The sequence below is a fragment of the Morone saxatilis genome, unplaced genomic scaffold (genome assembly GCF_004916995.1).
Source record: "Morone saxatilis isolate NCDOM2014 unplaced genomic scaffold, NCSU_SB_2.0 Contig23, whole genome shotgun sequence".
Classification (NCBI taxonomy): Eukaryota; Metazoa; Chordata; class Actinopteri; family Moronidae; genus Morone; species Morone saxatilis.
The window spans coordinates 15,984,994-16,011,365 of record NW_023339796.1 but is presented as its reverse complement, the minus strand read 5'-3'; the positions used below and the strand labels follow the sequence as shown (position 1 = coordinate 16,011,365).

The following is a 26,372-nucleotide window of genomic DNA, read 5'->3' as shown; positions in this document are numbered from 1 at the left end:
AAACAAACAAAAAACAAACAAAAAAAAAAAGGGGAAAGGGACTTTGGCACATTAAAAAAACATCCCTGGGATAGAAAACTAGCCAAGCCAAAAAGACTGACTTTTGTGGTCACTTTAAATATAAAAAAAATAAAGAAATAACAAAAATCACAGAAATACAGTTCATGATATGTGTAACGATGTTTTTGCACAAATAGGGGTAAGAGAACAATTTCATACAATACTTAAAAAAAAAAAAAAAAAAAAAAAAATGGTTCAACATCCTGTGGGTATAAAAATAAACCTGCCTTGAGGTTTTCTTGCAGAGGATCCCTCCTTTATGCAACCTCCCTTTCCCTTCCCTCAGCTCCCTCATTTCTAGTAATCTGTCCCGTCCTCTTGGTACACCTGCTCCTCTTCCTGGTAACCCTGGTAACCCTCATCTTGGTAATCTGGGAGGTATTCGCGGCCGACGGCTGCCCCGTTCTGATCGTCTGAAACCTCTCCAGCTTTAGGGCAGTACTTGGCATCATAGATCTGCCGTCCCAGGCCAAAGTTCTGGCCACTCTGGTTGGCTCCCTGGCTGAAGCCCATCTGCAGGGACATGGTGCTGTTGTCACACTTGTCTGTGCCCAGCTTCTGGTCGTAAATGGCACGCCTTGTCCCTGGAGCCGTCATGCCAGCCTGTAGTAGAGGCAGATGGAAAAAGAAAACATTTAATCTCCTTTTTAAAAACTTATATAAAAACTTTATAGGACACTTGATTCCAGTTTTAGGCATTAAAATGTTCTTAAAGGTTCTAAGTGCTCACTTCACTGAGCCCACATGATTGGCCAAACAGATCAAGTGTCATTTTTATTTTTTTTTTCTTAGTAGAGATGGTCCTGCACTACAGAGCAAGTTCTTTTCGTTATCTGAGCCGACTAAGCCTAGCAACCACAATCACGTTAGGCGGTCACACGACGGTGGTTATCAACTCATTAAGTCAACCCAGGGTTTCCCCAATCCTGCCATGAGCGCATTCACATAAAAAGGGACGGTGTTTGCAGGATATGACCAACTGCAAACATGGACAAGTCTACTGGCAGGAGAGCAAATTATTATATTACACAGATAGGAAGATGTTTAACACATAATCCAGGCCTAAAACAACAGATCTTCTGCATGAAAAGCTGCCAAATGCAGGAAGTGCATCTAAGCAACAGTTAATTAACATGTTGCTTAGATGTATTCTTACGGCGTGTATGACAATTATTTTCCTCAGCAGGGGTAAAAAAAAAAAAAAGACTTTAGATTGCTGCCTCTTGGCCAGGTCATCATTATAAATGAGCATCGGTTTTTAAATTGACTCAAATAAAATAAATATAAAAAAAAAAAATAAAAAAAAAATAAAAAAATAGGCAAGTAGGCTTACTTTTATATACAAGTAGAAGGCTTTAGTGCTTCAGTCTTTGTTGAAGGAGGATATCAGTATGCAAAAGCACAATGAAATGGCTTTGACGTTACTCGTAGCCAACACTAAAAAATTAAACAGAGACAGGAGGGGGCCCTGAGCTGGCCCTCTGCAATAATACAGGTTGCCCCTTAACAGCATAGAGGCTGACACAGAAAAGTCAGTCCTTCTGACGAGAATATGTCTCTCATAAAGAAAACCTTTAGAGAAAGCCAAAAGGGCTATGCTGGTGTCTGCGCACTGCTCTACAGGATCTTCTATGAATGTTGATGCATCTTTCCCAGAGTATTACTTGTCAGTAGGCAGTCATTTTATACACAATGATCTCTTATTGCAAACACATAACCAGCAGCTGGGCAGGTTGGGTGTGCAGCACTAGTTGCCATGGTGATGTTCTGGTAAGAAGTGAATCACCGCCATAACCTTGAAAAAGCAAAGGGTTATTCCGAAGTTACCTCAGCAACTCCAAATCCTGCTTTGCAGTACAGACCTCAGGAATTTACAGCTTTACAAGACTTAACCTGACATTCGTTTACAGCAGCGGAAGGACGTGGAATAAGTGATGCCCTGAGGCTTATTTCCACTGGAGTCCTACTATATTGGATTAATACGAAGTTGGGAATGTGTTGCAGTACCTGGCTCGCCCCCTTGTTGGTTCCCATTTGCAGGCTGATGGTTGTGTTGTCCATGGGGGGCAGGATTTGACCTTTGGGGTCATATAAGTGCCTCCTGGTGCCATATGCATTCATACCTGCCTGACTGGCACACTTGTTGGTCCCCATCTGCAGTAAAGACAGTAACAGCACAATAAATTGACTTATTGGAGTTGCAAAACAAACGTCGGTAAACAAAACAGTGGTACAATGCTGCATTGTATCGCGGCATTTTTCATCTCTTCAGCAAGAATGCGACATGACAGTAGGAAGACACACTTCAAAGTTTCAGTCAGCGATCTGCTCGGACTACACAATCCTCTAAAGACGCTGTAAACAGTAAGTTGTTGGGTAGGTTTTTCACTGTTTAGGCAGCCCTCATGTTTACTTGACATATTTCTCTGTGACGGAAACAAAAAAACAGAGGCTTCAGCGGAAGAGAGAACAATGAGCAGCTCTTACATTTTGACATGAGGTTATGACAGTATGGTTTCACAATAGTTTCAGCACACGCAGTATCGAGCTCAGCTCTGCAAGCACAAGAAGTGCCTCACCTCCGTCAGATCCAGCCAAAGAGATAATACGCTGTAACTTGTTTTCTGGAGTGATTATGTCATGTGAAATACATTTTTTTTTTAAATATTTCATTTACTTTACAGTCCTCTTCACATTTGACTATTTGCTTTGAGTATCACTGTCAGACTAGTACCAATACTAACTTCAGCTATGTGACTGCAAATAAAAGGGCAATTGTCTAATTTAAAGTTACAAATAAATGGAGAAGTAGTTCAAGTTTCAGATCTAAAACTGAGCTGCTGCTGACTCTCTTCACATTTTAAACCAGCTGTTCAACCAAAAATAAGCCCAAAAAACTCGTACTTGTAGGCCGATGACGCACTGTCCAGCCTTCATCTTCTCCTCATCAAACATCCTCTCCTGCTTGTCAGCGTACTTCACGCCAATGTCCACTCGAGACTGGCAGCCCTTGGTCTTCGCCTGAGAGAAAAGGAGTTTAAAAAAAAAAGGTTGTCATGCAGATATTCTAATATCAAAATACACCATAAAAAAAAAAATAACTGGAGAACAGAGATGATAGGAAACATTACTCCCAGTACCAGTGTCAGATTTTTAAGACTCACCAAATTAGCGAGAGCGAGCAGCGTCGTCTGGACCTGCGTCATGTTGCCGTTCTCAAACAGATCGTTGGCTTCGAAGAGATCATGAGGTTTCAGGCCGTACACCGTGGTGGCCTTGATGAAGTTTGTCAGGTTCTCCAGCTAAAACCACACCAATTTCAAACAAGCTCAAACACAATGTGTGTGCAGGATTTACGGGATTATGTCTCTGTTTGCTGACCATCGAAGATGTTATTATCGAGAAGATGCAGTCTTACAGCTGTAAAAACATTCAGCTGGTCTCAAATGAAGGGAGTGCGTTTACTGTGACTGGGTACACCTCCAGCAAAGAAGCCATATTCAGAAAAGGCTCTATAGCAGTGGCAGTAAAAGAAAGAGAAGCTCGCAACGCTGCCAACATGACCCAGCATGATTCAGTGTACTAACATCCTAACTGGTAGAAAACGCTCAGCACAATACGGCAGCACAGGGAACCATTTGTTAACTATGTACAAAAGCAAATCTCTCACTGTGTGCATCATCACTAGTGTCAATGAACATTAGGTGCTAATTTTGCCGTGCCCTCAACTGGGGAAAAAGCATGCGTCATCATCTAACTCACCTGGTGCCAGTTCAGCGCCGACTTGTTGATCTTTTTCACAGAGCCTGGAGCAAGCTTGTTGATAAGTCTGTGAGAATAACAGAGATAGAAGAGGAAAATATTTAAGTTTTCCAAACCACTGTACGTATTAAAAACAGATGATCAATGCCGTCATGGTGCCAGTGTAACAATCTGCCATCTCTGCTTACTCGCACAGAATAACTCCATTCTTCAGGCCTTTCTGGAAGTCGGGCCCGATGGAAGCGCCAGTGGTGTCTTCGATCCAGACCCTCAGCTCCTCTTCCTTCTGAGTGTCATACTTCTGTGCGATCTGAATGGGGAGACAGGTCAAAGGTCACGTGTGTTCCACAAGCAGCAACAACAGCGACCTACTCGAAACAGTAAATGCATTCATAGTCTTTATTGCGTGACATTTAAGGTTCAGTGTGTAAGATTTACTGCCATCTAGCTGTGTAGTTGCAGATTGCAACTCCCTCATTTCACCCTTCCAAGTGCAAGAGGACAAACTGCGGTGGCTGCACAACGCGCAACAAATGTGAACACCCCTATCTAGAGAAAGGTGATACACTAATTAAATTATACCTGTGATTATATTCACTTTCTGTAGAATAGATCCTCCTAAATGTGACGCACAGGACCTTTGAGATTTATAATAGTTCCATAAACCAATCACTGCATCTGTAACAATGACACAACTGTGGATGATCATAACAGGTTAATATTTGTCCTTAAAAGTTTATTATGACTGCATGTAATCATGTTTCATGGTCGCCCCTGAAGTCGACATTGCCATGTCTACAGGGGGGGGGGGGGGGTTTAGCCCTCATAAATAAAGGGTGATGCCGTCGTGGCTTACACACACACACACACACACACACGGATATCCTGTTCAGTAAAGTGCTAAATTCTCCCCTGAAACACAGGAAGGCCATTGCTGAAGAGGGGAGAGGACGCAGAGTTTTAAAGGGTTTAACATGGCACAAAGATTGACATTCTAGTGAGGGTGTCACTGTCGAGGTGTTACACTGATTCACAAGCTTATTTTTGATTGATGACAGAAGTGTGAAGAGCATGCTTTGATGGCGCTCAAAGGGGCCTTTTAGGAAGAGCGCTGAGGTCACGTAAACAGTTACGTCTGCTGTTTGACAAACTGGAAAGCAGAAAAGAAGAAAACAAAGTCAGTGACTAAAACTGAAACAGGTAGCCTATAGAGTTCCTCTCATCCGGCGATGAATAAAAGGTGTTGAGCGAGCTTCGTGCAAACTCACAAACCAGCCAACAATCTCTCTCTCTGTCCCGAGGGCAACGAGAGGCTGAACCGCAGAGCTGAACTACTATATACATAGAAGTTGGCCGCATTTGCCTCACAGCTGGTTGTGCTCTTAAGGAATGTCTGTCTTCTAATTACATTTCCTTCATTCAGTTATCCCTATATTAAAAAACAACACTGGCTATTTTAATTGCCCACAAAGAATCCTACAGATGTAATTTAGAGAGACAAACTGAACGCAAGGAATGTGACCCAGGGTGGTTGGAGCAGGCAGGAGCTGAATGGAGCAGCGAGGGTGCAGAACTGTGTGTGTTAATGAATGATACAGACTGTGGTGATGCTCAGAATGTTGCTTTATTGCAGAACTTGAGTTCACCCTCTAAGCTTTGGAGATGCTTGCCGGGAAAAGTTTTCTTACATCAAAAGTAAAGGGGGGAAAAAAAAAAAAATGGTGGATTGAGGAGTGCAAATCTTTAAATGCCTCACATTTCACGGTGGAGGCTACGTCATGGGTGGCAGGAAATACCACTCCAGTCAGCATCTCTCTAGCCCCCCCACCCCTCACCCATCACCCCTTCAAGGACATCACTGGCAACAGAGGAAATCTACATGTTTTCTTTACGTCCGGCACATGTTGTTCTGCAGAGATTTGGGGAGGGGACTTGACCCTGTTTCTCCTATACAAGGGCAGAGCCAAGGAATGCAGATGAGGGGGGGAAAAAAAAAAACAAAAGTCAGCTGAAGGTGAGTTAAAGAAACACACATGCAGAGGGAGCAACGCCTTTACATCTCTGTGGCCCGATGAGCTGTGAATTAAATTCCATTTTAGTGAAAAGAGCAGGCGAGAAAGTGATGGGCCGAGGTAAAAGCCTGTAGTATTGCACAGTAACCACATTTATGCCGAATGTAATAATGAAAAGTGCTCAAGGTTATGCAGCTCAGTGCCATTGTGGTCAGGGAAGTAATCTCCAGCATCACTTCAGGTATTTTAAGTGGATCCGGGTGCACAGAGACAGGTCCAAATAAACAGGGTGCTTCACTCATCGAGGCCGCACTCAAAAAGTTACACATTACTAAAGTGGGCTCATTCTGGAGACTGATTTATTTGTGGAACTTCAGTCGACACAGGGGCTTTTTTTTTTTTTTTTTTGCATAGTGAAAACCTTTTCTGCACATGATCTGAGCGAGAGGAGGTTCAATCTAGGGAAGCAGCACGACCCCTTACCACAAGGAGGGAGGTCGGAAAGTATTCTTGCCATGTCTAAGAAGCAATAAATTAAAATTAAAAAAAAAAAAAGAGTCAGGGACGGGCAGTAATGGGGATGGATGTCATCCAATCCCGGCACCAATAGAGTGAATTACATTAACTGCTAATGAGGGTCACAACGCCGGGCAACACGCTGCACAGGGAGTAGAAAACGCTGGAAACGGGGATAACATTTTTTGCCACAACGACATACTTCTGTGCCAAGAGGGACAACGCCCATAGTCTGTTTTTAAGTTAGTCTACTGCGTGGGAAAATCGATATTCTGCTTTTAGAGGTGTAAAACTCTAAGATATATACTTCGCCAAGTATTCATACTCGGGCGAAGTTTTATTAAAGTTATGTAGAAGTCTGTTTGAGCTTTAAAAAACACTTTTAAAATGAGTCTCCGCACAGTTTTTCCATCCAGCTCTGACTACCTTTTAACCTGGGCACGAGTATCAAAATGGAGGCCAGGTGACTCCCACAGTCGCGTTCAGAGAAAAGCACAATGAGTGGATGATGGGAAGTAAAGTTCAATGCAACTAACTTTATTAGATATATATATATATATATATAAATAATATGTCCACCTACCTTGTTTTTCACCTCCGCTGATAATCCGTAGGCGGGACCTTTGTTAAAGGACATTGTCAAAGAGTTGTGATTTTTCTGTTTGCGTTAAAAAAAAGGCACTGACTTGAGGATAAAATCTTCGCTAAATTATCTTCGACTTTCTCTTCCAATGAAAACGGAGTGAACTAAATACTTCCTTTCTCTTTTACGGCCGCCAATTAGAGCGCTCCCACGGTTTCAGCCGAAGAGTTCCGATTCAAGAGTCAAGATAGTTCACTGCTGTTGGTTCGCCGGGCAGCTCGGGGATTCAACGTATTATACACAGTAGGTCTTTGTGTGGGACCTGGTGGGGGGGGGGGGATCAATACCCCCAATCAATATTAAAGACATCAACATGTTAGCATATGCTTGAGTGAAATAAGAGTATTGGATTACATGCCTCAACAAGGCTGCTGAAAGAACTTTAAGTGGCTTTGTCTAACAAGTGGCCCTAATGTAGTATATTTATGTCTTTGTTTTGTTCTGTGTCAGTTTGGGAGGTTGAGCAACCCAGAGGAGGAGACCTTCATTCAAAATGTTCACACAATTGGACACAGTATCTTTACATTTGACTATTTTTGTCCAACAGAATATAAATAAGAACATTTTATTCCTGGCAGTGTTTGTTTGGACTGGTTGCACAGTACACATTTTGACTCGTCACAGCAGAAAAAACACAAGTAGAGGAACAGGAACAGTAACGATGGCTCAGTTCCATGAAGTGTCCCAGTAACAGTGAACCAGTGAACCAGGAAGCAACCACTGAGTGCAATGCAGCAGTCATTATTAAACCTGTGAGTTCTCCTGCTCTGACATGCCCAAATATCTGCCGTGCAACCAGTCCAAATTATTATCACTATTATTATTTAATTAGGTGCATTGTCATGTATCACATGTGAATAGATGCCCATAGCACCCAGTGGACATATAATGCAGACAGAGAAAGTATAATGAAGGAGCCAGTCCAGAGATGTGATCAAATCGCTGCAGAATTGACACACATTTAGTTCTTCTTATTCAGAGTTACATACTGTCACCGGTAGGCACACTTTATAAGTCTACACTCAGAACAATTAATAAAACGACTCATTAACCCGTACAGAATTGTAAATGAGCTTCAGCAGTTACGGAAGCCCTCATACGAGTCCTCTTGTCTCTGCTTATACTCTTTGGTTATCCGCTTCGTTAATCGATCCTAGGCTCCACCTTTCCCCTTCTCTTTGCTTAGGTCGCGATTGAAATCAAAAACTCCTTATATGGAAGGAAACTTCCCAAATTCCTGAATGGTGGGAGTGATCCACCGGTCCCACCCTGCATACCAGACCGCGCAGTGGACCAGACTAATTGTCGCACTTTTTTGAGTCACTGCCGAGAAAAAAAAAAAAGTTTGGAGTTACTGTGAGCTACTGGGGTGACGTAATGTCGGTGCTATGGGGGTTTTAGATAGCAGATCCAACTTCACATGCCAGGATCTCTTAGTCTGCTGCAAAATAATGGCTGATATACAACACATTACTCGGCAGGATCGCTTCCTCGTTTACATATTAATGACACAGTGTATCATTCAACCGGACTGTGACACGGGAGGGCCAGGGGGGGGTTTCCTTTCTCTCTCTGCTTTCAGTTCCACACAGCGACAGCAAATCTGGTCTATGTGTGGCTTTTTCTGGGGAATGAAAAGCTAAGATGTATTTCCTCTTATGATAACAAGAGTTTTTCTCTGAAATGGGGACTCCAGAGCCAGGGAGACATAAGTAACTTGTTGGAAACTTCACCTCTTCACTACTGTTCTAAGTACAATGGGACATTATTGACTGCCCCTCCTAACATGAACATCTGGATAAGTATCAGATAATAAAGAGAGGAATGCAATACAGCTACACCAATATATGTGTTTTTAAAGGTAGCCTACTCACACACACTGTGTGTTTTGTTTTTCCAGACCAGCCATAATCATAGTTAAAGATGATAGGGCTACTGGTAAAGATAGAACTATTGACTACTGGGTGGTCAGGAAAATGAAACTGGCCAGAAGATGAAAAAAACTAGTTACATTAAAAAATGACATTTGTTTCTGCTGGTCTGGTTCCGTGGTGCATTTACTTTTCTAACACTTGGATAAAGTGATCTGTGTTGACATTTGGTTTTATTATGAGGTTGAGGAGCTTCTGACTGCTGAAATAAATCTAGAATTAAACACATATTACACATCTGTAATGTAATTGTGCTGTTTCGTATTACTACAGCTGAAATGATTAGTCAGTTAACTGCTGATTGACCAAAAAAATGGATCTCTTCAGCCATTTAAAGAAAAATGCACAGCATTTGCTCATCCTAGCTCCTTAAATGTGACGTTTTAGTGCTTTTCTTTGTCATATTTGATGGTAAGTTGAGTTGGTTAAGATTGTATTTGTTGGCTGGGTTAAAAAAAAAAAGTCAAAAACATCATATAGACAAAACAGTTCATTCACCAGAAGATTAATTGATAATGAAAATAAGGTCAACCAATCACAATAGCAGATTTCAGAACAGCTTCAGCCTGACGTGTTTTGGTTGAGTTGGAACACCTCATGACACAGGCTTGCCTACTCAACACATTCTATGTAGACAAGCAACTAATAATGACATAAGCCCAGCTGTGTCTGGACACAAAAACAGCTGGATCTGACGGTCTGTGGTGTGTGATTACATCATACAGGTGTGCAGAGGACTGATTCAGAGTCTGAGAGTAAAGCACACCCGAGGGGGCGACAGTTACTCATGCTGATATTGGTGATCAGGGTTACATCAGCTCACTGAGTCAGGGCAGGGAGTGACGTAGGTATGACACCCCCTGAGTCTTACACATGCAGGGACCCATGTGCAATCTCTGTTGGGGCTAATGGTGCTAATAAAAACATCACTTTTGTACATACAAGGCCATTAGAGGCTTCCACTGATGGAGGAGCTAAATCTTGATCATTTTATTTGGGGAAAAAAAATAAAAAATAAAAAGAGCCATATATTCTTTGTGGGCCGGTCTGATCAATCAACTCCCACTGAACTGGCATTACTTGTACCATGTCATCCTTACATCACATACTGAGGTAGACAAAAGGAGACACATGGATAATGTGCACCCCCACATGGATGAAGTGGGTAAGTACAGCCTAATGCAACTTCCAGTGAGGCTCAAAATAAAATGCAGAAGTGTACAGACAGACCGACAATTTAGTTTCAACAGCGCAAACTCTTCGAGAATGATGGCAGTCGTCGAACTCAACGGCCCTGTAAAAGACCCACAAGTCAGTCGTCTTAACTGAAGATTTAGATCATTTTATTTTTCAAACAATTGAGAGATGTTAAACACTGAACAAATAAAGATGCCCCAGTCAAACCTCCAGAAAACAGATTCTTATCAACCAGTTGTAGCACTTTTCCTTTATTGCCAGCTGTGTTGTTGTGCAGTTTCTCATTGTCTGCAGCGTCACCCTCGCTCGATCAGTGTATACAAAAAGTAACAGAAATGATGCATATACCAGCGTCGTGTTGATCACAGGATTTGGAATTCTCGCACATGAACCCAGGCTCCACCGACAGGCGTGTTTTGTGCGGGAGCAAATCCAGATTTACCGTTTTACCAAGGCACATTGGTAGGGATGAATGACTGAAAGAATGTATGGACAGAGAGGCTGCACAGAAGCCAATCTTAATTTAAATCATGTGAGAAAAAAAAAAAAAGTGATTTTGACTGAGTATAAAGGGAAAAATCAAAATTAAGTAGACGTTGTCACATGGAAAATGCCAAGAATATCGAATGCACGCAGCTTTCTCCCTCTCCCTTTTATGTTTGTTGAATTTAAAAAAGGAACCAAAAGAAAACGCTACCTCAAAGGGGCATCCTAAACCTTTTATGAACTCTCGAAAGCAGCAGCTAAACTTGTAATGTGTCTGAAACTCTGAATAAACATGAACTGTGGGACCATCAGTCACTATTCACACTTGAATCAAGTGAGTGATGAAATGACCAACAAGTTATCAACTGGAAGTCTCAATCCTGTACATTCAACTAAGGCTGTTAAACTCAGAAAAAGCTTGTGAAGGAATTGCAGACTGCAAACAATATCTAAAGGAATGGAAACAAAGTGATTCCTAGCATTCAAACCGGTCCTTGTTTTAGTCTCTAAAAATGCAATTATGGATCAGCACCATCTGATTTGACATTCTTTAATATTTTAAGCTTGGGAGAGAGAGTTTTTGATTTTAGTGGAATTTATTTTAAATGATCGCCTCACTATTTTGATGAACCCAAGGGATCTTTCAGAATAAAATGTCATCTTGGGAGTTGAGATGGTATGGACATATAGGATCTGTGTGATGCGACAGAGAGTGAGAGTGGGAGGTGGGTGGGATATGGAATGTTAATAACCAAATGCACTGGCCAATCTTAAAGAAAGACCTTGCAAACGCCCCTAACATTGAAGATTAGGCTGACAACATTATGATGCAAACAGAAAAAAAAAAAAAAAAAAAAAAAAAAAAAAAAAACATCTATACGTTTCTGAACGTCTTTGGATGAACGTCCCATAAATGAACTGGTCAAAATAAATAGATGTATACATGATACGTAATTTATAATTTACTCTTTATATCTCACATAAAGCTTCTTGTAACTGCCAAATATGCTCCAGTATTTCATACTCTGGACATGTTCAGCTCTACCTGTGCTAGATGAACTCTATCAACATCTTTCTGGGCACCAACATGGCAGTCCCGACAGGACAGCTAAACCCCAGCCTTCCCTCAAACTTAACCCTAGATTGTAATTCCTCATTTATAAAAATAGAAGGCTGAAGAGAAAACAATATTATCCCAGTGAGCCTGAAATAGGATAGGATTCAGAAAATCAAAAAATTCACATCATAACTCTATTTACAGTCATCTGGGACAATTCTGTCCTCTCTTTCTTGCCTTCAGTGTTAGTAGCAGCATTCTGCAACTAGGGCCTCATCATTCCTGTGGCTTTCAGTTTGAAAAATAAAACAGAAACAGCCCTTGGTATTACAAACTCAACTATTCTTTTAATCTTTACTCTTTTTATACCAAAATCTCAAAAGATTATCACAGAAAGAGAAGGAGGCACAGGGCGGGGGTTTAGCAGGCCTGGCTTTTGCCAAACTCACAGTGGACAAACAAAATCACAAAGTATCTTGTCTCTGTGGGGAGACAAAGAAAGGAGTGGAAAAGGACAGAAACCTTCCCAAACCCCTCAGTCTAGGCAAACGTATGGCAGGATGTTCAATTTGCTTTCATCCCCATGAGGGTCCAATGATATGCACTCTGTCCAATCATACCAGGTGCCCTTGGTGTCATAACAACCGTTCACCCCGGGCCAGTGCTGTGTATGTATCCTGCCGAGGTCCTCGTCCGTCACCTCCCGGCTCAAGCCCGGTAAATCCCCTACTGAGCTGTCCGTCTGCAGAACATGTATCTTCCGTGAGTCCTTGATCTCCTGTTCTTCCCTTTTCAGATACTCTGACATGAAAAAGTGTGCGCTAGGGGCCTGGACCCCTGAGGAGGTGAGCACATTGCTCTGAAGGTTCAAGTAGGACTGGATGATTTCATTTCTGGACAGCTCCTTCCAGTTCGTTTGATGGAAAGGGTTAGGGCCAGTACCTGGGGCTGGGGCTGGGGCTGAGGCTGAGGCCGAGGCGGGGGCAGGAGCTGGTACTGGAGCTGGTACTGGAGCTGGTACTGGAGCTGGTACTGGAGCTGGGACAACGGGCCGTTGTACAGTGCTTTCAGTTCTCTGTCTAGACTCAACAGGGTCAGGAGTGGGGGCTTCATCTGTTTGAGAAGGTTCTTTATGTACCAGAGATTTTATCTGGCCTGTGACGGGGTCAAATGTTAGTCTGCGCTCTTTTAACCGTACAGGCTTAGTCGTGTCCTCTATTTTCTGGCCGTCTAAGTTGACAGCGTAGTCTCTTGATCTGTACTTCCTCCTTTTATGCTCTGAGTTAGGGACCGTCGTCCCGTCTGTGTCATCTGACACAGATATGGCTCCCTCGGATGTCGGTCTGTGTAGTTCTGAGTTGTGTTGGGGATGAGAAGGTGAAAGGGAGACTGATGGGGATTCCAGTGTTACAGATATGTCTTGTGGTGGGCAATGAGAGGGGACTTCTGATGAACTAGCCCAGTGCATTGAAGATCTATGAGAAGAATGTGGCAGCTTGTCAGCGTAAGATGCTTGTGCAGGGGAGGATATGGGCTGGGGCAAAGACAAGGGGGAGTTCCTAGATGAAGGGCTTGGGATAGGTGTTGCTTTCGGCGCATATGCTGAAGAGCGCTTGGTCACTGCGTCTTGCTTCATGCTCCTAGGACTGGTAGTGAGGCCACGGGGACTTTTGGCTTGATAATAACCCCCTCCTCCTCCTCCTCCTCCTCCTCCTTCATCCAACCTGGCCTGTTGTTGCATCACAGCAACCTTGATCATAGAGGAAGTGCTAGGTAGTTTGGCTACTCCTGGGGAGCTGGGGCGAGGCTTGACAGCGTTCACCGGAATTCTGTTGATTTTATCATTATCAAGGTGCTCTATCCGAGATCTGTCAGGAGAAGGGACCACTTGTTGGTCAGGCGGGGCATCAGGACTGCCTGCAATCCCATTGGTGGGTGGTGGTGAAACAGAATTATCACATGAAGACATCTTGGAGATTTTTTCTGGTAAGTGCACTCCACTGTCTCTGTGCTCTGCTCGCCGTTTACGGCTGCCTGATTTCTCAGCTTTTGGTGAGTATGTGTTGTGAACATCGTTTCTGATTTTGACTTCAGGGACACCCTTCCCTGGCAGAGTAATGTCAGGAAGAGACGCCTCAGTTCTGCAGGGATGAGAACTGCCATTGGTGGACCCAGGGGCACTCGCAGCCACAGCGGGTCCAGGTTCAATCAGCTTTTGCCAGGTCCTTAAGAGTTTCTTAGCACGCTTGGCAAGGTCTTCATCCTTTGTCTTCTTCCTCACATCATTGATCAATTTTCCGAGTCGAGTTTCCTGAATAAATAAAGTGTGTGAAAGTTAGAAACAAGTTCAGCAACACAATTTCTACATGAAGTAGTAGTTCACATTTAGTCAACCATCTTACCTCAAGTGCTTCTTTGGTGATAGGATACTTTTCAAGGCAGGTAATTACCTCCAATACAGCCACCATATTGCATATCTGCAGGGAGGACACAAAGATTTTTTAATTACTTCATCTGTACTGTTGTTCGCACTAATATTTAATATTCATATATATATTAACAGAGGAATCAACTGTGGAAATTACCAACTGTTAAATGAGAATATTAATCACACAATCTTGATATACAAGAAGAAAATCGAACAACTGATACTCACATGATGAACCAAGTCTCCTACATTAATGTGATGGCTAGAAACACTCCAGGCTTTGGGAAAAGCTACTGAATCGTGCCTGCAACGTGTGTGAGTGTGTGGGGGCAAGTTAGCTTATAAGTTAGCTCGGGAAACATTAGCTTGTCTGCTTCAGATCGACGTTGAAAAAAAGTAAAGATGGCCAAGTGTCAACTCAAAGAAACACCATCACTGCAAACGTTTTGCAAAAGTGTAGCACCAGAGCCAAAACTAGGAGCCACAAGGTGATAAACTTTGATTTGAGCGACTTTCTAATCCTGTCGAGAAAGCCAACCAGCGTTTGAGTGTGGGCAGACTTACCTGTGTTAGCTGGTCTGGCTACCGCTAGCGTCGGACTAACTTGAGGAGGAAGGGTCCGACTATTTCCTAAAACGTAGCTAACAGTCAGCTAGCAGCTAGCTCCCACACTTCGGTAACAACCGGTTGTTAACGTGAAACGGGCCACAGCGAAACCGTGGCCGACTCACAGAGCATGCTGTTAATTTCACGGTGGAATGGGCATTTCCACGACACATGTTTGTATTTTAGACCTTCGAGACGTTAAACACGGTAAACCCGCTTCGGGCTAGGCTAGCAGCTAGCATGCTACATAAACCAGCCTAACCCAGGTAGCGCTTCTGCTAAGCTAGCCTGCAAGCTGTCAAATCAACAGCTCGGCGTCTCTCCGCCGTTCACAGTCGTTTGACGCGTCGGCGACGACCCAAATCGTACACCGCGCTCTGAAAAAACATCTAACTAAAGCGGGTAATTGACAGCTGGTGGGTGAACTGCCTCGTCGAGTTTGCCGGAGTGCAGGTAAACAAGCTAACTGTTAGCCACCTAGCTCGCTAGCCGTACTCACATTGCTCTGACTGTCGATGGCCTGCAGCAGCCGGTCCCTCATCTGCTGCGGGGTTGCTGAGACCGTTGTCATTGCCTGTTCGGTGCGATCCGGAGGATGGAGGGAGGAATCCTCCAAAATGTAAACCGGGTGACAATGATGAGTCAAAGGCCGGTGCGGTGACACGTCAGGCGTCCGAACAGCATATTCTTCTGTCGCCTGCAAGGTAGACGGCTCAGTTTTTCTCACATGGAGTAGGAGATGTGTGCGCTGTGTTGACCGATGGCTGCTGCCTGCTCGGCGCTCTAGCAACTCACTACCAGCTGCTGGATCTCTCAACGGCCTCCTGCTGCATGCTGGGATACGATGTATGCGCTTTGACGTCTGCACGTAGCCAAGTAAACATCCCTGGCGTCCACCTGCACTGCTGGGTAAACCCAACAGTGTTAAAGGTGCACCTCACTGTTTGTGTCATTTTTATTTTATTTTTTTTTTGTTATTGTAATTTGAAGAAATGTTGGGGCTGAAACCAAATATTATTTTAATTATTACTTTATTTTTTTAATTATTATTATTGAATTATCAATAAATATCAATAAAATGTAAAATGTGATGGGAGAGGTCCATCCAGATCCCAAGGTGATATATTCAGATTACTTGTTTGGTCTGACCAAGAGTCTAAAACCAAAAGGTATTAAATGACAAAAGCAGAGGGGAGCCAGAACCAGATCAAACCAAACTCAAGGAAAGTCCAAAAGATCACTCATTTTTCCATCATCTATCAGTTAGAGGCCTACAGGTTTTACTTTCCCTTTTTCTACTTGAGAAAACCATTTCAAAAATTGAGTTATTGTCAGTTTTTAGCCCAATTTAGGCTTATTTTTATTTTTATTTTAATCCATTATTAGCCTATATCAGTAACCAACTGACCCCACACACAGCCTCTATCAGCAGTCATACATCCCTGTTACATTTAGAACATCATGTAGACAGATGTAGACATTCAAATAAATGTTTGATATGGACGTGTTTACCACAATATATTAGTTATCATGAACGACGAGTGTTAGTGACTTTAGCTTGCAGCACTCCACCAGCAGATGGAGTTGTGCAGTTTCTAAAAGACTAAACAGAGCTTGTCACTGGTACAGGAGGAGGTCGAGCACAGATCGATTAAGTCAGGATGCTGCATCACTGGACCAGATTGATTGTAAGACACTCTTGAGCCATTTGAGGGCAACAGTGATGGTGAAGCTCAGTCTGAGTGTGACTGCTGAAGTGATTCTTTATGGGGATCAGTACGTTTTTGAGCTTGAATGCCAAACCTAAATTCTCTAAATTTAGAGCCTTTAGAGAATTTAGTTATTAAGTTTATAAGTGGCTAAATATCTACAAACAAAATTTAAAATGTTTCATATTGTTTGGTAATTTCATTGAAGACATTGTTTATATTAGTATTGGTATTAGGGAAGCAAAAATGAGAGAGACATTTTAGGATTTGTTGTAATAAAATAGTCTTCTTGACTGCCAATAAATGATAACCTTTACACATAATCATTACAATTGGGGTCATTACAGTTATAACCTGGTGTAGAAAAGACAGAAGTCTTACTACCAGTCATCTTGGTCCGTACTTTTGTTATACCAATCCCACGGACAAAATGTCCAGTGGCAACTCATTAAAATGGTTAGTGTGGACATAGTGGGAGAGGCAGGGCAAATGCTGGGCGGGAAGCTGTGGAGTGGGTGAGAAAGTCTAAGTTAATGCCAGTTATGGGGGCTGTAATCATCATGCAATTCCTGTTTTAGTCCATTGTTTTCTAATGCCTTTTGTATTCCACCTAATGACAAAAATAAGACAATGTAAGAAATGTCTTTGCTTATTCAGATATATTTATTTTCATTTCATTTACAAATAATAATGCAAAGATACAAAGACAGAAGCCTTCACACAAGTAAAATACATCAGGTACAGTTCAAACAAAAGCGTATTCCATCTTTAATGTAGCACACATTTACAGCCAACTTGGATTCTTTTGGTCCGATTTGACAGTTAAAATAGAAAACACACAATTTGAAGAACAAGGTTTGAACCATAATTTTTAAAGGGTTAGCTCAAAAAAGTAACAACTTGCCAAGCTGTGCTGCAGGATGCTAGATTTTGCATATTCTATGAGCATAATGTTTCCTGTTGCTGTGAGTGTACTATAGGAGCATAGTGCACCCCTTCACGGCAGTAAAATGCATGTGCAGTGTTTAGTATCACTGTACTCAGAAACAAAATACATTTTATACAATTTAGCTGCCATTGTATGAGGCTTGAACCAGCAGTGGTTCCTCAAAATGCACACAAAGGATTCATAGATGTTTGTGGGTAACCCACTGAGTGACTGTACACGCCTATGACTCCGTTTCACCTTCCTGATTCAGTTTGTGTTTTAACTTGTTGCGTCACAAAGTCAATCTACATATATCTATATATATAGCCTGACTGTACAGTATTTGTATCTGCTATTTCTTATGTTATTTCTTACTGTATGTATATGTTATTTCTCAGACAAGATGTATATAGTGATACCCACTACAAAATAGTGTAGAGATTTATAAAACATAGGCAAAACTAAATACTTAATTTAAAGCAAAAAAACCAACATGTCAAGGTATTTTCTGAGATATTTTGAAATTCAGCATCATGCAGAAAAGAGACTTCTCAGGTAGTGGACTGGATATATGAGTCGCATCTCTTTCAAGTTATGCTATTACGTTCAATGTAAACAATGCATTGATGAGTTCATAGTTTATATGAGAAGTAATTTGTACCCCAATAAAGTATTCTGAAAAACAAAGGGAGAGGATGTGTTTCAACAGTTAGAAGGATAAAATGTCTAAGTATTCTTTCATTTATGGCTGTTTTGAACTTTGGCTTTTTGGTTCAACCATTGATATAACACACACAAAAAAAAGAGAAGATACAGTGCTGATGACAAATTTACTGTCAAACTAAATTCAGTAAAATCTAAATAGTACCTATTCTGTAAAAAAAAAAAAAAAACTTCTGATGACATGTAGCTGCTCATAGCAAGTACACAGAAAGGGGAATTTCCGCAGAATAAAAGTCTATAAATTATTAAGTTGCTTTAAGGACCTCGAAATGCATAATGCATAATTAATTCATATAACTTTAAAAGCTCATCAAATAGAATATATATCGTTATTATCATATAGTTGAAATTATGGTCATACAATCAATTCAAATAACATTACTGATTCACTGTTAAATTCACATGGCAAAATAATTTTGCTATTCTACACTGCAAGTGGTTCATATTTAGTCTGTTATTCCATATACGGTATCTAACAAAGTTGAAACATATTTAAGGAGAGAAAAACAAACATTGCTCTGTTGTAAACTCTTGTCTCTGTAAACACTGGTATAACACCAATGGATACCTGAACGTTGATGCATAAAAAGGTGGCAGTAACAGGCGACACGTCAGTCAGAGCTATCTACATGAGCACAAAAAAGTTCAAAGAAACACCAAAACAGAAAATGGACCTACAAAGATGTCAGGCTCACTATAAAGTCTGAGGTCCAGCAGAGAATATAGAGCCACAATGACATATTGCAGCACAGTATTTCTCAGTGCATTTTCTCACTTTGACATCATATCACATAAAGCACGAAAAACATTGTTCCTACCATACAGCAATATACAAAGCTAGGCTAGATTTACCATGACATAATAAAACTCTGTGGGGGTTTGCACAGAAAATAAGCACACACCGTATATTGTAGTGTAAAACATAGTACCAAACAACAGCTTCTACATGTGCATAAAAGGCAGATTACCATATTTCTGATGCTTTTAGGCTTCACTTAGCAAATACATAGCCTACACATGACGCTGAAGTAAAAAGAGACAGAGGACAATATCACCAAACGAGAAAAACAAAACACTCAGACAAACAAAGCCCCACCCTTCAAACGAAAGAAAAACCCAAGCCATAAAACATGTCCAGAGATTCATGCAGTCACAACATTGTTAAAATAGAAAAGAAAAACTGCATCAAAACATGATGCATTCAAAACATGAGAGTATTTTCAAAAAAAGAAAAAAGAAAAAACAATCTTCAAGCTCAACAACTTAATTCCAACTGATTGGATAACATTTGTCCGAACAGTTTTGATTTACATCATGTAGGAATAATGGTGAAATATGCTGGCACAGGAGGACCTTGACACACATCAACAGACACAATGTTGCAGCTATAGAATAGCCTTTTTTCATAGTGTGGAATATATTGATGGGAAATGACGATATAGTGTCCTAGAAATGAACCTATATTCTTTTTATAGGCATTTTGACAATAATTACATCTGGACTGAATTACAATATGAATTCCATAAAATATTTTCAGGGATTGGTTGATCCCATCTGGCACAATGTTGATAATATGCCCTGCAAACTTCAAATGTACTCATCTGAGAAATCCCACTATATTGTACCTGTATCTATAACTATTTTAATAATAAACTTTTAATTTGTTAATCAGTGATTCATTATACACGTTTTTAGTTTAGAGCTGCAGCATGGGAACATGGCCGACACACCTCTTATCGCCACTGTCCCAAAATACAAATGTTTTCCTAAATTTAGGAAAAACTGTTTAACAGTTGACAGCTAACAAAATACTCACGATTAAGTAAAAACAGCTCTGTTAAATAGACTATCTGTATATGACTTTTCAAAAATAACTATAATTTAATTTAGCATTTTTTCTTTTTTTTTTTTTTTTTTTTTTTTACAAGAAGGCAAGTTTAATTAAAGACAGGGCACACAGGTCCAGTGCACATAACAGTCACGGGGGGGTTGGTATATAAACTCTCAGAAATCAGTGTTTAAAATGAATGCATAAAGTGCAATATGAGATATGGGACACGGTTATGAATGAATGAATCCAATGTATTCACTCACCGAGAAACACACTGACTTTACAGAGGTTTTTTTTAAAGAGCAAATGTTTGAAGCTAGTATAAATGCAGAACGGAGAGACATGAAACACATCGATATATGGCACACACAACACGAGCTTGACGAGGAAACGGATATTCAGTGTCAGTGTAGTGCCAAGGAAACAAAAAAGTCATAATATATAAAACTTAAAACAGTATTCTCCTTTTCAGGGAGAAAAATAACAGGTGAAATATATTTGGTCCTACAGTACATAAAGGCTAGATATGAGAGGCAATGAGGATGACAAGATGGAAACAACACAACTGTACAGATGTGACCTAAATACATTCTCATTGCATCAACAATGCTGTTCTAGTATAGAGGCAGTTCAATTGTCTGGAAAAATATATATATTTCAACTACACTGAGGTCACATCTTTGGGAGTAATCCAGGAGAGTTTCTACTGTATGCCACCACACTCACTGAGCCTTTTTCTCTCTCTACTATCTGAAAGAAAAATGTAAAGAGTTTCAAAAGTATCAAAAGAAATATAACATGGCACCATCGCTGTGCATTCAATAAGAATCTTGCACATTGGCTTCTTTTTATAAGGGTTCATTTTTTCTGTTTCATTTGACAGTCCTAAATCAATCGCTGTAGTTTTGCATAGATACCATTACGCAAAATCTAATCACATTCTGTACATGTAAAATATAAAACAAAACAAGCCTGTAAACATCTATTTCTTAACAAAGAACCAATATATCCATTTATATTTGACTGATAAATGAATATGGAAAACAACGTGGTAGTGACGATGGATGAAATAATGGATAAAGATCAGCACACCTCAAAAATACAACTACAGTAATGCAACTTTGAATGATGTAGGCCAAACCACCATTAAAACAGTACAGATTACAATTAAAATGTTTTTTTTTCTTCTCATTTACATAATAGTCAGCTTTGCATGAAAACCAAAATGTCAAGCTATTAAGGCAAAACAAGTATGCACAGTGATCTGTGATTTCATGCATAACTGATGACTGCTATTTACTATGGTTAAAATCAAAATTCAGCATCTCCTAAAAATAACTTAGGTGGCAAAATCATGACTCATCATTACTGAAGACTTTGGAGGAAATTTGGGAAAAATCAAACCCGGTCTGACTTTGGCTTTTATGACAATCCACACGGGGATTAGCACTAAATAAACATCCAAACTGAATGTACTAGTGAGAACTTGGCACAGAAGGAGGTTTAACTTGATCAAGCTAATCTATGGCAAGTTATGGGTATTGGTAAGGGTTTGCTCTGCAGACACGGTTTAGTCAGTCTTTGATGGAGAGTAAGAGACTAGGCTCCTTCTGCTCTCATGATTAAGCTTCCTCAAATGAGGCGTTTAACATTATTTAAAATTGGATGTGTCATTTGCAAAAAAAAAGTAGACAGAACCATGAACATCATTCATACCATAACTTGAATGCCATCAGTTGTAAGCCATCTTTCCGGTTCTGAAGAAAAGGGCCGCTGGCCGCCATCCATTTCAATGCATTTTTCTACAATGATCGTCTCTTTTAAAAGCTCTCTTGTGGGGGTTTGATTGTGTTTGGGTTGATTTGAAATTGATGCTCTGCCCTGGCAAGGTCTCAACCAGCACGCTTCAGAAATCTGCATCTCTTGGTTTTATCCTCTCAGATGTAAACCTCAAGCTTAACCCCGGGGCAGCAGCCTCAACACACCTGTGCAGTGGTTAGAGCCGGTCAAGGCGAAACGCGTCCTCTGTGGCGGGGTCAGCAAGGACCATGTCCGGGTCATTGAGCATGTGCAGGCCATCAAGCGTCAGTGGGTCAATTTTCAGATCGTCGAGCGGGAACTGGGAGTCAATATCAAAGCTGACATCTGTGGACAGCGAGCCGGTCAGGTCCTTGGGCAGGCTCGGGGGAGACTCTCCACTCACTGAGCATATGGAAGAGAGCAAGTTTAAAAAAAGGATTAGTAGTTAAAGGCGTCAGTAGGCAGATACTTAACTCTGTGAGGTTTTAAAGGGGAGAGGGAAGGTGGTTAAAATTAGAAAATAAATCAATGGTAGCAAGAGGAGACAGAATGTTGACAAGTCTGGGTTATGATTAGATAATAACTTTCTGTAAGAGGCTTGACATCGTGACATCTTAATTACACATTTCAGTAAAGAAAATGTTAACAACAGACACTGCTAATTTTTAGAAACAACTGAAGGGAAAACTCAGTGGGACTGAAAAGTCCTGTTAAATACAATTTTAATAGGTTTATCCATGGATATGCAGGGGTTTAAGGTGGGAATTTGAACAGCATTTTTTGTTGCTGTAACTGTCACTTGTGATAAATTGATCAGGAAGGATGGGGCACGTACGGTTCTATAGACTCGGAAAATAACTTTCTTACTTGAGGTGGAATGGGACGATATACAGTATTATCACGTATTACGATAAAAAAACACTTTTGCGTTTTGGGGGTAATCGTGGATATCCTCTCGAGTTACTAGAGAAAGCTTACTAGCTCTGTAACATACATTCCTATATTTATTTCCTGTTTTTGGTTAGTCACAGGGAGAGCATGCATCTTTCATTCCGAAATCCTAAGCCTGTCACCAAGGCAGAAGGCCCATTGTATCCCTCACAAAAATGGAGAAAAGTAGGAAAAGTTCAAATTCTATAGATTTCAAACTAAAGAATGAGGTGTTTTATTTGTGATGAAATAAAATATTTGTTACTTAACAAAATGTAAGGTAAACATTTTACAATTTTAGTATTTTAGTATGTTTAGGTGTAATTTCAAGATTCTTAAGCATATTTAGTTATTATCAGGATAATATTATGAATTGTGATTATTTTGACCAGGATAATGGTGACATGAATTTTTCATATTGTCCCATGCCTTCTTGGCAGAAAGTTCAATAATTAAGCACTGCTTTCTCTCAAGTGTGGGATAGTTCAGCGTTTTAGCTCACACTATTACTCATTTAGTAATTGCCTTCAAATACGTTATTCGCCCATTGCATGAGTGGCAGATTAACAACAATGCCAGGCCATATAAGGCCAGTTTATTTGGTATACCAGTAATACTGAATGTATGATAACAGCTCAGCAATCACATCTTTGTGGAGCTGAGAAACTGTCACTACATCGGCATACAAGAAAATATGAAGCAAAAGCTTTATTAAGTTTAGGGGTTTGGAAATCTCTAAAAAAGGTTTTCAACACAAGCAACAGCATGCCAGAGTTTTCTACAAGCCTCTTGTTGCAAGACTTTAGTGAACCACATCATATGTTGAAGCAGAACCTGTGAGAATGATGTTGGGGATGTTGCCATGGCTACTGTAGCCCAGCTGCTGCGAGTCCTGCAGGTTGCAATGGCCACCCGTCAAACCCATCATAAGAGCCTGGGAGTAGTTGAGGGTGGAGGTCTGGTTATACAGGCTGTCGGAGCTGATGGGGGTTTCAATCATGTTGAACTGCTCCAACTGGCAATCACAACAGAGAGAAACATCACAACTGTGGCTGTGGTATCTGATATATATTCGCTCTGAAGCAAGAGCAGGTGGTGAGAAGAACTAAATTTGGATATGTAGGCTTTCGTCTGACCTGTTGTGAGAGAGCGCTGGCCTGAATCGATGGGAGCTGCTGGTCATAGAAGTCTGCAAACACGCTGCCCAGTATGGAGTTATGCTGCAAAAACAAACAAATTGGTTTAGACTCTGGTGAAAACTCCTGGTGCGGACCATCAACAATGAATATTCTCCATCCAGGCTGCAGAAGTTATACATTTAACATAAAATGTGGAATATGAAAAGGACACAGTCAAAGCAGAAACAAGACTGGAACAACAAAGTGCTTGATATCACCTCATAACATCTGGAAATGTCATTCTTTTAAGATCAATTTGCTAAATCACAGTCTTCTGCGTGATATAATATTTGTGTAAATATTGCATATCAAACATAACTTAAATGTACACTGGCAGTATAAAGGACACACAGAAGAAGCAGTAAACAATCATGTAATCAACATATAATTCAGAAGCAACTTCTTCATTCTCAGCGGGTGTTTAAAGCAAGACACACACACACAAAACATGAGACAGTTCACCGAGGAAGTTGTAGCCTGCTCGTTCAATAATAAATGTAAATGAAACCCGGAAATATTTACAAAGTCCTGCATTATTTACAGTATTTGTTTTGATATACAGATGTAGGAGGCATACTGTACATCCACTATCACAAGAAATTATGCATGAATATTTCATAAAGAGAGCTGCTTAAAAAAACAAACGTGCTACATTGAAAGCATTTTTCATCTCTAGAACACTTAAAAATTGAATGATAAATTGAAAATATTTTTTGGTGCGTAATAAGTAAACGAAATAAATGACTAAGTGAATGAATAAGCAAACAAACAAATAAATAAGGGACTTGATTAATTGCATGAATAAGAATCATTCCATAATATATATATATATATATACTATCATCCCAAAGGTCAATATACACTAAAAACTGACCCAACTCACCAAATGTCAAATATCAGTCAGCTAAAGATACGAACGGGGACACCTTACTTTGCTTCCACATGAGCCTCCCCTGCTGCCTTCTGGCCTTGGCGTTTTAATTAACACCAACCAAATGGAATAAAATTCACATGAAATAAAGGGAATTATTGAAAATATAATCCCCTTTGTGACTTTATTCTCTCTCCACTGACTCATCCAGTGCAAGCTAATTCTCTTGAATTTCTCATTTGAATGTCCTCACTGAACCAGCAACAGAAGTTCTCCTATTTCATCGTGGCCTCTTAATGTATAAGTAATTGGATCATATTCTCAGCCCGTGCTCCTCCTAGTTCAAAACCAAATTATCTGTGTGTGCTGCAGATGTCCCCGCAGGGCAGAGCAGGATAATAGAGCACACAGCTTGTCAGTTGTGGTTTAGCCCGTGGATAACCTCGGGACTATGAGTGAGCCACTTCAGCTCAGCAGAGAATTGAGCCGGGTAAGCAAAGAGCAGGACAAACATGTAGAAACGCATACACACAAGGTATATCATCACTGTCACTTGTAACATTTCTTTTTTTCGGCATCTCAAACACACAAAGTCACACTTACAGTTCGTCAGGAGCAAATGCTTGTTTAAAATGCTGTCTAATTTGGTTGAGTAAAGGCTTTATATATTATATATGTTTTGAATCTAATACATTTTTTTAGGGAATGTTTTCCAAAAACACTTTGGGAGGTTACAACTATAAATGATTAACAGAAACACTTCCTTACCATGGTTTCAAATCTCAAATGCTTACACTGAGTCTGACACAGATTAACAACCCTGATCCATGTTTACCTTGGGTGTGTTTAGTTTATCTTAAAGTGCCGCCCTGCAAGCAAGGTTCAGTTTGTTGAGATTTAACCATAGGAATGATTAGCAGTTTCTCCTCAAAAAAGCTTTTAGGGGGATTACCATCTCACCTTTCATGCTACCTCAAATCCCCATGCTGGTTCAAAACCACAACAAACACAAAGATCTGATGAACATAAAAAAAACTCCAGTACAGAGTCTTAAATAGCAAGACTGGGGAGGAAACAGTGAAAATGCAATGCAAATACCACAAAAGCAGCAGAGAAGGAAAGTCAGGGACACAGCTACATAACAACACATCAATGACACTGAGTGTTTAAAGAGACTGGTGGTCAGATCTGGGCAAAACAGGGATTAAATAGACTTATATCAGTATTTAATGTTAGCACCTATTACAGTAATCATATTATGACATGGGTTTTAAAATTGTAAATTGTAATATACAGTTTTTTTTGTGTAACTTGTTAAACATTACAAGGTCATTATTTTCTCACAGAATTTTTCCTGAAATACTTGACAACATTTAGTTTGACTTCCTTTTATCAAGTCAAAGCATGACTTGTGTAATTACCAATGTTAATTACTTGGTGTAATTACCATTAATTATAGTCTTGTGCAAACTTCCACGGAAAAGAACACCTGTGAATTTCCTGCTATGACATGTTAAAATGTCAGCTATTAAAAACTGTAATGCATATTGATATCAGAAGGTCCTCTTATTACCATAATTTCTGTCCACTTTTTCCCACTTATATATTTATAGAGGCAAAGTAACTAAGTAAAAAGGTAAATATGAATATAAATACCTCGAAAGAAATGATTAAAAACTACTAAACTAATTTAAGGTAAAAAAT

At 40.4% G+C, this 26,372-nt stretch overlaps 3 protein-coding genes across 12 annotated transcripts in view; all 3 read right to left on the bottom strand.

Moving 5' to 3' along the window:
- Positions 1–11: 11 nt before the first annotated feature.
- cnn2 (calponin 2) lies at positions 12–7,122 on the bottom strand. The gene is made up of 7 exons (XM_035670025.1): positions 6,934–7,122; positions 4,011–4,132; positions 3,823–3,889; positions 3,225–3,362; positions 2,965–3,081; positions 2,068–2,214; positions 12–663 (listed from the first exon to the last, which is right to left on the bottom strand). Exons 1-7 carry the CDS (start codon positions 6,985–6,987, stop codon positions 358–360), a joined length of 951 nt encoding a protein of 316 aa, XP_035525918.1. The 5' UTR covers positions 6,988–7,122; the 3' UTR covers positions 12–357.
- A 3,123-nt stretch (positions 7,123–10,245) lies between these two features.
- Positions 10,246–15,539, bottom strand: crsp7 (cofactor required for Sp1 transcriptional activation, subunit 7). The gene is made up of 3 exons (XM_035671026.1): positions 15,198–15,539; positions 14,067–14,141; positions 10,246–13,975 (listed from the first exon to the last, which is right to left on the bottom strand). The coding sequence occupies exons 1-3, from the start codon at positions 15,267–15,269 to the stop codon at positions 12,200–12,202; spliced, it is 1,923 nt and encodes a 640-aa protein (XP_035526919.1). The 5' UTR covers positions 15,270–15,539; the 3' UTR covers positions 10,246–12,199.
- A 1,512-nt stretch (positions 15,540–17,051) lies between these two features.
- Positions 17,052–26,372, bottom strand: part of crtc1a (CREB regulated transcription coactivator 1a) — a 20,915-nt gene continuing 11,594 nt past the window's right edge. For all 10 annotated transcript variants that reach the window (XM_035670496.1, XM_035670499.1, XM_035670497.1 and 7 more), the window contains 3 exons: positions 23,756–23,839; positions 23,454–23,634; positions 17,052–22,091 (listed from right to left, as the gene is read on the bottom strand). In XM_035670496.1, the coding sequence (XP_035526389.1) occupies positions 21,886–22,091; positions 23,454–23,634; positions 23,756–23,839 (471 nt within the window). In that variant the 3' untranslated portion in view covers positions 17,052–21,885. The remainder of the gene's footprint in view (positions 22,092–23,453; positions 23,635–23,755; positions 23,840–26,372) is intronic.

Bases quoted from the DNA above. Each gene is read 5' to 3' on its own strand.
- cnn2 (XM_035670025.1), bottom strand. From the start codon at position 6,987: ATGTCCTTTAACAAAGGTCCCGCCTACGGATTATCAGCGGAGGTGAAA. The intron at 4,133-6,933 runs GTAGGTGGACAT...CTCCCCATTCAG, and splicing joins CAGCGGAGGTGAAAAACAAG to ATCGCACAGAAGTATGACAC. The intron at 3,363-3,822 runs GTGAGTTAGATG...GTGTGGTTTTAG, and splicing joins CGGCGCTGAACTGGCACCAG to CTGGAGAACCTGACAAACTT.
- crsp7 (XM_035671026.1), bottom strand. From the start codon at position 15,269: ATGACAACGGTCTCAGCAACCCCGCAGCAGATGAGGGACCGGCTGCTG. The intron at 14,142-15,197 runs GTGAGTACGGCT...TCCTCCCTGCAG, and splicing joins CCATCGACAGTCAGAGCAAT to ATATGCAATATGGTGGCTGT. The intron at 13,976-14,066 runs GTAAGATGGTTG...TTATTTATTCAG, and splicing joins TCACCAAAGAAGCACTTGAG to GAAACTCGACTCGGAAAATT.